General features: G+C 52.5%; 1 protein-coding gene across 1 annotated transcript in view; it reads right to left on the reverse strand.

Annotated features, from left to right (window-relative positions):
• RHBDF1 (rhomboid 5 homolog 1 (Drosophila)) overlaps positions 1–9,344 on the reverse strand; it is a 21,488-nt gene that overhangs the window by 5,922 nt on the left and 6,222 nt on the right. The window contains exons 3-9 of the mRNA XM_010142859.1: positions 7,100–7,313; positions 5,193–5,399; positions 4,362–4,484; positions 4,045–4,205; positions 1,654–1,905; positions 948–1,059; positions 2–71 (exon numbers count right to left, since the gene is read on the reverse strand). Of these exons, the coding sequence (XP_010141161.1) occupies positions 2–71; positions 948–1,059; positions 1,654–1,905; positions 4,045–4,205; positions 4,362–4,484; positions 5,193–5,399; positions 7,100–7,313 (1,139 nt within the window). The remainder of the gene's footprint in view (position 1; positions 72–947; positions 1,060–1,653; positions 1,906–4,044; positions 4,206–4,361; positions 4,485–5,192; positions 5,400–7,099; positions 7,314–9,344) is intronic.

Below are 9,344 nucleotides of genomic sequence, written 5' to 3' on the forward strand. Positions count from 1 at the left end.
CTGTGTCCGAGCCAGAAGTTTTCCGGCTGAACATACTTGACATTTTCATAAACCCCTCTGTTTCGCAAGACCTACAAGGAGAGAAAGCGAGAACCCCATGAGCTCTTGCCTCGTGGTCAACCGGGCAAGCAGCAGTGGCTGGTCAGAACAGCACCTAGGATGAACAGAAAACCCCACAGCCAGTGACTGGGCAGACAGTGCTCTCAAACTGGTCTTTTGCCTAGTAAACCCCCATCAAGGCACGTATACCTTCATCTTAAGATGTCATTTCACATGCCTGTCTCCGGCTACTTTGACTTTCAAGAAATTCCAGGGCCTGGAGATCTGAGAGTGGCTTGAGAGCCTACAAAAAACTTCACATAACTCAGAAGCAAAAGCAGCACTGACCAGCGGCGTAGGCCCAGGTGCTGGTGACAGTGCTCTGAAAGCTGTCAGACACGTAGGTGAGAAGCTCCCCAGGACATCCCCTGCACGGAGTGGGGATATGGCTCTAGAGATAGGTACCCCAGAGACCTTCAGCAACACGTGGGAAGGCCACAAACAGCTTCAAGATCAGCTCTCAAAAACAGGTCAGATTTTCTCCTGACAGAAGTAAAATCCTGCAACTGTTATGAAAACTGAACTCAGGTTTGAAATATTTCCCTGCCACGATCATCCTTCTGGTCTCCACCAGGAGGGGGGAACAAGCTGTTTGCAAGGGCTCCCAGCACAAACACAACCAGTGCCTGCGAAGAGCCCACCACACTTTCTGTCAGGTATTATTTGATGCAAGAGCAATGTGGCTGCCGGAGGGAGAGAAGGTGGTGTGGGGGCTCACAGAGATGCTGCAGGCAGCCCCCCAAGGCCCTCGGGCAAGTAGCCAGCGTGCTGAAGACTATGATGTAAGAGCCAGTAGCTGAAGGCTGAGACATGATCACAGCTCAGTCAAGTCAGGGGGATTTACTCACTGAATCAACAGTTTCGTGTTGTGAGAACCCCACAGGGGCGATGCCGTAGATGCACACAGCAAGGATAGTGATGAGTGAATGCACAAAGGTGACCCAGTAAGTGAAGAACGGCCTGGATGGAGGGAAAGGAGAAGGTCAGAGGCAGAAACCCAGGCATATTACATCTACTCACAGAACGCCAGAGAAAAGCTGCTGTTTCTTCCCAGAGACCCTGGCAGGATCTGGAGTACAGGGCCAGGATCACCCAGAGATGCACAAGACTGGAGGCAACGTCCTAAGGTCCTGCTGGCAGACAGACCCTGCTTACTCTCACCCTCCCACTGCACTGGGCAAGCTGCGCTTTCTCAAGAGAACAGCCAGCAGGACACATAAGCCTGATGCCAAAGTGTGTCGTGTGTCTGAAATAACGCCTTCAGGGGGATGATCGGAGGAAGGATACCTGCACCTTCCTGTTCACCACAGGACAATGCTGTGGTGACAAAGTGCTGCAGTCCCTCCAGGCAGAACCAGAGACGCCCAGAGCAACGTGCGGAGCAGGGTGAGCTCCCAGCGCTGTCTGCTGCGGTTTGCCCTGTTCTTCAGAGATACCCACTTAGCAGCAGGTTTCACCCAACCACCCTGAGGCAGTGACCCAAGTCACCATGGGGCAACAGCAATCACTCACTCACAGTTCTCTTGGGACCCCTTCTATGACGGCAGCTCTCACCTGTGATCATCCATGTCCTCAATCTGCCGCTTGACGTAGCTGTCGATGCGCTTGCGGTAGGTACGGTTTGTCAGCTTCCCCACCATCCCCAGGCCATACGGCCTCTTCTCCTTGGCAAAGAGCTTCCTGACAGGGACGGCGATGCGTTGGCCACGCTTCTGCGGGCTGACACTCACCACCTCCTGCCGCAAGCGGACCTTGGGTTGCGCCAGGGCCCCATCCTTCTGCTTCCTCCAGCCTCGCTCCAGTGGGCTGAAAGAAAAAGTGGGACAGCAATGGTTTCCTTCTGCACGGCACAATGATGGGGACTAGCCCTTCCCTGGTCTTTGCTGGCAGCAGACCCTCTGTCTGTCCCACTGCAGCTGGGCTGAGCAACAGCTCATGGCAGACAAGGTGCCCTGAAGTGGAAACTGTGTTTCAAAGGGTTATGCAGTGCCAGGACTACAAGCAGAAGGTGGTACAAGGCAGCTGTGCCAAACTAAGCCCCACCAATGAGGAGCTCTCAAGGCTTCCAAGAAGTGTTTAAGCAACAGGATAAAATGGGGAGGCTGCAGCTGGGCACATCTGCAGCCTCATGCACATCTATTTCCTCCTCTGCTTCATTCCTCTCCCTCTGCTCTCTGCTGTGCAATGAAGTGTAGTTTAGCCCAGCTCTGGAAATCCCCATCCTTAAAGCACGTTACTGTGACAGGACTGGCAATGCTCACCAAATTGGACAGAGAAGAACAGGAATCCAAGCAGCCTCCCACACCAAGAAAGTGTCACTGTCACATGCTGCGAGCTGTGCCAGTTACCTCTCAGCATCCCTCTTCCACTCCTCCCTTCATTTGCACCGATGCACACATTTTCCAGCAGAATAACAAAGCCAGCTCCCACACCCATAAAACCCCCAAGCATGTGCGGAAGGTTGCACAACCTACCTCCTCTGGCTTCCTAAATAACCCCTCTGCACAAAGACAACAGTTTCCTGGAATGGTCAGAGACATCGGCTGACAAACCTTTTTCTGAAAGATCACCAGAGCATCTTGGGAAGATTATGAGAACAAGTTGCCCAAAGAGGTGGTAGAAGCCCCATCTCTGGAAACATTCCAGGTCAGGGTGGACCTCGGGGCTCTGAGCAACCTGCTCCAGTTGGAGATGTCCCTGCTCACTGAGGGGGGTTGGACTGGAGGAGCTTTAAAGGTCCTTTCCAACCCAAACTATCCTTTGAGTCTGTGGTTCTACGACAGCTCCGAAGTATGGACAAGCAACAGGATGAGGGAGAACCTGAACCTCTTTAGCCAAAAACGCTGCTGGGAAGCTTCAGCTCTTTTCAGTATTGCATGCTGCAAGCTGAAAGTCCCACCTTGCCCTCGGGCAAGCGCAGGTTCCACTGCAGCCTGCTCTTGCCCCAAGAGTTCAAGTGGTTTCTGTGTTACAGATGTGCTGTTTCCCAGTATTTCCCGTGGTGGGCCATCAGCCTATGCCCAAATAAACACCTGGCCACCTCAAATGACACCCGACTACGATTCTGGTAACAGCTCTCTGAAGTGTGAAAGAAATGTGTTTTCCTCAATAAATAAAACTATTTAAGGAGAGCCAAATCAAGCCAAGTAGACTAAGACTGTCTCAGAGGAGTGATAACAAACTCCCACCATTTGCTGCTTCCACTTATGTTAAGTCTGAGTCAAGTTCTTGGAAACACTTGAAGAGAAAGCGCCAACACAGCAAGATGGGCCGTGAGCAGCAGAACCACAACAAGGACCTCCCTGTCTGCTCCACGTTCACACCCAGCAGAGCTCTCTGCTGGGGTGAGCTGCCAGCTAAGCTAGAGCCGACTCTGAAACGATACAGAGCAATTACTCAGTGGCAGTTACTCAGGTGGAAAAAATCTAGGCGTACAGTACAGTACCACCCACATATTTGTAGGGCTCTCACATCGGTGCCACACCTTTCCCTCGTTTCAAGGGAGGAATGTAGCCCAGCTCGACACCCAGCAATGCTTCACACTGCTCCGTGGAGCGAGACAACAGTTGCTGGTGACTGAGGCAATGACAACAGCCTTCTCGTCTTTGCTGCGTTCTCCATAGCTGAAGGCTGGGCCCCCAGCATCCTCACAGCTCATCTGAAGCACCTTATGTTCCCTTAAGGCATGATACAGTCTCCGAAACACATCGCATGAGGCTGGAGAGGCTGCACGGGTGACCTCAGAGTCACTTTTCACATGCGCAGGTAGCTGAGGCAGGAAGCCTTAAGCTGGGTTTAAAGAAAACCCGTCCCTGCTCTGTGCTTTGAGCTCTGCACCAAGCACCTGCAGCGCTCAGGTCCTGGCTTCCCCCATGCAGGAGGTCCCACTCTGAGTGGGTTGGCCACCCTGGGCCAGGCTTTGGCAGCTTCCAGGAAGATACTTACAGCAGCAAGTGGCTTCTTTCAAGCTCATTTTTGTCCAAAGCGCCCCCTGTGAGATCTGTCTGATCCGAAGGTTTCACCTCAGCATCTTTGATTGCAGCTTCTGATGGTGACTCAAACACTTCATCTGGGTAAGTAGAGAGCTCCTCGTGAAGGACTCCTTCCTGGGCAGAGAAACAGAGTCCCATCAAAAGAGACCAGCATCACATTTGAGATACCAGCCCTGGCAGAAAGCAGAGCTGCTCTCTGCACCACACAGACCCGCCAGACCTAGAGCCTGGCCCCGCCCGTGGGGCCAGCACCAGCACCCTGCCCCTCACCCGAGCAAAGAAAGAAGTGTCCAGCTCATCTGGAAAATCCACCGTGTCCTCCTCCAGGAAACTTGCTGGGGTGAAGCTGCGCCGCTGAGCTCTCCTGAGGGTGCTGTCCTTCACAGAGCGTCCCTAAAGCCAGAGAAAGGGGCAGCATGTTACTGCCAGAAACCCAAACCCCAGGCACAGGCAGGGCCACCCCTGCTGGCGCACAGGGAGCCCCAGTACTGAGCTGGCTCACGTTTGTGTGTGGAAGCACAGCAGACCTGCTGTGTGACACCTTCCTGGTGAGACACACAGGTGTTGCCCCACTTCTCCCTGCCCAGTGCCCATCTCCCACGTGAGCGAGGCTTGCAACAGGCTCCTCTACCACGTGTCCTAAGATGTCTCTGACCAAACCGCAGTGGTGGACACAGCGGAATGGTCACTGGGCCCAGGAAAGCAGACACATGCAGGATGAGCAGACTTGCGTAGCAAGAGCCTCAGGTACTTTCTGCTCTTTCATGACTGCTGACCAGGTGCAGATGGACCACCCAGAGGTCCAGGTAGGCGGAACTGGACCTGCTGAAACTCTGAGGCTGCTGGCTGTGGGCATCAAAGCCCTCAGGCCAATAAAGGGAAAGCAAAACCTGTTCCAAAACCTAGCCATCATCCCTGCTTCTTGCAAGTCCTGCCTCCTAGACACATGACTGAAACAGAACAGGAGATGGCTTTGTTTCTTCTCCTCCACCACTGCTCTCCCTACTCTCTCTGCTCAGCAGCTCCCTCCCTGTCACCGTTCTCTCAGGGCAGAGCCCCATCCTGCTGCCACACTGGTCCCTGCCCTCCCACAGACAGTACCTTCACCAAAGCTGCAGCTGCTCGGAAGCTCATTTTGGCAACAGACTCCCGTTTCCTCCGTCGTGGGAGGCGATTGAACCCTGAGCGAGAGCTGGTGAAGGAGCAGAGCGATGTGGCGCCTGGCGTGATCGGTGTGTGGGGGATGCTGCAGCCATCATTGTCGTCAGCCATACGGAAAGCTCGGCCACGGGCCAAGGGGTCTATGATCTGCCGAGAGAAGAAGCGTATCAGTCCATTCACCCTCACCCCCTTCCCTACCAAGCCCTCCTCCCTCCAAGCAAACATCTTGAGATGATGACAGTGGCCTGGCTTCCGGGACTGAGCATGAACCAGGCTGGGTGGACCAACAAGCAATTCTGCAATAGAGAGATACGGAACAAGCCCTAGTTGTAAGCCCCAAACCTAAGGCCTCAAACCTCTCCCCCTTTTTCCTTTTTCTTAATTTTTCTTTTGTTGGTGTTGACTACTTTCACCCCGAGCATTCCTGACGTTCAACAGAAGACTCCAAACTTCCATCACTCCTTCCTAAGCTCTTGGTTTCATTCATCTCCTGTGCCAGCGAGCTCTACAGTCAAGAGAACGTGCTGTCTGAACAGGAGTTTGAGAAGCCCCTGGTTTCCAGGGGGCATCTCTTTCCTCAGCTAGTTTCCTTTCTGATGCTGGACAGCCCAGTACTTAAACTGTATCCTGTTGAAGTTTAACTGTATATTTACATTTGCTTCCATTAATTAAGTTGTAGCAGCTGGAAAAAGCAGGCAAGTTTCCAGGAGCTCAAGCCCTTCTTTGGGACTCTTTAGGCCAAAGCTCTCGCTTCTTCCAAACATATGAATCAACCTAATGAAAATATTGCTTTCAGCTACAAACCTTGCCTCTGTCCTTACATCGTCACAGCTGTGGTTTCGATAAGACTTCTATGTCTTATCTTAATGTTTTACGAGCTTTTCTGAATCCACGGTTGCACACTTAACAGGAAGCTTTATGGTCTTACACCTCCCGATACCATGTTCTGATTTCAGGTAGCCCACATAGAGCCCAACAATATTTCTGAGTCTCCTGTGAACAAAGACTAATGCAAGACACTTCAGCCAGGAAGAAAACAGGGAAGAGCACAACAATGTGAAACTTGACTCAAAGATGCAAAATATTCTCCTCTGCTTCAGTGACGAAGCCAGGCTTCAGGTCACAGACTAACCTGCTGTGGAAGGAATGCTTCCCCACTTGCCCAAGTTGCAGTAATCAACCACATCGATTGCTATCGCTGAGTGGAGCAAAGGAAGAGCTGGACATCGTGGGTTAGTCTGAAGTGCTGGTAACTGGATGTGCTCGACTGGGTCTCATCCCCTAGAGTCACACTTGAAGGTAGTGAGTAGGGAGCTACCAGATGCCCTACTGCAGGCATTCAAACCATTTCTGAGGACCCATGAGCAGATCTGTAGTACCACTGATGCAAGAGACACTTTTCAAAGCCCTAAAACACAACCAGGTTTCTACGAGGACAGAAGCTGTGCTACTGCTGGGGTTCTGCTTGGGACAAGGAGCCGCTAGGCAAGTGACACCAGGCCTGTTACTGTGTATTTGGGTCCAGCCACTCTGTGTACAGCAGAATTTTGTCCTTGCAAAATGGCAGCAAAAAGCTGCACATATCTGATCACCACCAGAGTCACAACAGGACAAACACAGCTCTGACCCCATCGCGGGAACAGCTGAGGGATCCCAGCCAACGAGACCGGAGAGAGGCTGCTGAAGGAACTCTGCCAAACTGTATCTGAGACTTGAGAAGTGTCTGAGCATGGAGTCCAGCCATGTTCAGGCAGAACTAAGCCCACAGACACGTCACAGCTGCCAAAGTGGGAAAGATGCTGTGCAGGAAACTCACGATGGCCTTGACTCTGTCCCACGTTACTCACCTTTTGCATGCCCAGCTGGCAGGGTCCAACGTAGAGCGGAGGAGGAGTCTCTGTGCTTGTTAGAGAAATATTGTCCTGACTGGGCAAGTCCATTTCCCGGATGACCTGAGGTTTCAGCTTCCCATACCGCAGGCTGCAGTGGCGGAGGCTCTTTCTCTGCCATTTCTGAGTAGCGTCGCTGTCTTTGCTCACCCCGAACCAGTCTGCTGTGCCTCTGGAAGATGCCAGCATACAAGTGCAAAGAAGCTTTATGTCCGCTTGGACCACACATACGACAAGACAAAACCCCTGGTGATCACTTCCAGCCCAGCCCAGTTCAAAGATAGCCAGATCTCTTCCCCACAAGCATCTCGCAGCCTGTCCTCAGCTGGCTTTAGCAACTGGACAGATGCTGGCCAGAAATGTTCAACCATCAACGGCACTCCATCTCCTAAGACGGGAGAAACATGACAGGAGAGATTCACTGTGAGTAAAGGAGAGTTGGTTCTGCATTTTTCTAAAAAGAAAGGAAGGAGATGGAATGGAATTCAGGGAAGAGCTTTGTGAAAGTATTGGGTTTTCTCTTTAAAAACCATCTGTTGAAAATACTTACCATCTCGAGGCCAGCTACAGGTCCCCATTGTGGGATTGTACCATTTCATGGCTCTGTAGCTTCTCCCAAGAGCCACCAGAATTCACTGCTCTCTCCCAGCCTCCCCCCACACTCCCAGGACACCCCTAACTTCTCCATCTCATGCTGCAGGATTTCTGTCCTCCCAAACAGCAGTGATGGCAGATGTTTGCTGCAGTCCCCATCTCTGCTAAGGCAGACACACACAGTTCTAAGCTGCTGGTTCCAGAAGCAGGAGCACAAGGTTGCAGCCCTGAGGAAGGTTTGCTGCCAAGTGGCTGCTGTCACAGAAGAGCAGTGGATCAGAAGCAAAATCCCAAGGAAGGCAGAGAGGGATCGGGATAAGTGACTCTATAACCTACTTCGGATGCTTCAGGACAGCTGGCACTCTAAACCTACAAAGCTCACTGCAGCCCAGCCAAGCCTTTCCCACCGTGGTTAATCCTCTTCAGCAGATGACAAGGTGTCTCAGCCTACTGTTGTCTGGCCCAGGTGTTGAAAGCAGAAAGTTCTTCCAAGCCAAAAACCTGAAACGTTGGCTCTGACTCCCTGGGCAGGGGCTGGATGTCCAGCTGCCGAGAAGCAAGACCTCACAGAGCACAAAGGGAGTACTGAAACTGGAGCAAAGGCTGGGTGAAATCTAGAACCACACGGGGGAACTGAGCATGCTGGAGACAGGAAACTAGTCCTGCGTTTTGCACCCTGCCAAGCAAAAACCACCATCAACCAACAGGTGAAGATGTCCTGGCACCATGCGAAAAGATGTGGATTTGAAACCCACGACCTTTTCAGCCAGATGCAAACCACCATGCACTGCCCTCAGCCATCGGGATGGGGAACCATTCTCCCAATGATCCAGAACAGACCCTTCAGCAGTCGTGAGGTCACTAGATCTCACCTGACCTCACTGACCCAATTGTCTCCAAATGCCTCCAGAAAGTCAACAGGGGCCAGCCCTCCGAGACAGGGCTATGTGAATGTCTCAGAGCACTGCTGTGCTCCCACAGACCCACATCTCGTCAGAGCAATCTTCATCTCTGGTCAGAACAGAGGAGCCCAGGGTCAGCACCTGGCCTGACAGACCCAAACCAAACCTAGAGCACAGAGATAAAGCTCTGGCCATGCTTCCGCCAGCCTGCAAGGAACTGTCAGAGACCACTGCTGGGTATCTGGAGCACCCTGGGAAGATGCTGAACACCCCTGTCCATCTGGGGAGCCCCATCACGTCTTACAGATTCCCTGGACCACTGTTACAAGCAACCAACCCACATCATAAGTCAGCTTTCGCTCTTCTATCCCTTTGAGCTAAGCAGCCCAGAAAGCCTGAGACCAACCACAAGCAGTCACCCAAGGTGGATGCAGCGCCGGAGCGGCATCTGGCTGGGGCAGCAGGGAAGACGGTAGTACAGGAATGGACTTCTGGGCACTAGGTCCAGTCCCTGCCACGCACAAAGCCCCATTGTCTGATTTAAACGTCTACTGAGCTCCAGCCTCGGGGTGGTGGTCGATGGGCCATTGTGCCGTGGGCTCCCAGAGTGGCTCATCTCCTTGGTGCTAAGTAAACGAAGACCTCCACCTCAAAACAAAGACAGTCGCGTCTGGATTAGAAAAAGCCACCATGTCAACAGGGAAAGA

The sequence above is a fragment of the Buceros rhinoceros genome, unplaced genomic scaffold (genome assembly GCF_000710305.1).
Source record: "Buceros rhinoceros silvestris isolate BGI_N320 unplaced genomic scaffold, ASM71030v1 scaffold19599, whole genome shotgun sequence".
Lineage (NCBI taxonomy): Eukaryota > Metazoa > Chordata > Aves > Bucerotiformes > Bucerotidae > Buceros > Buceros rhinoceros.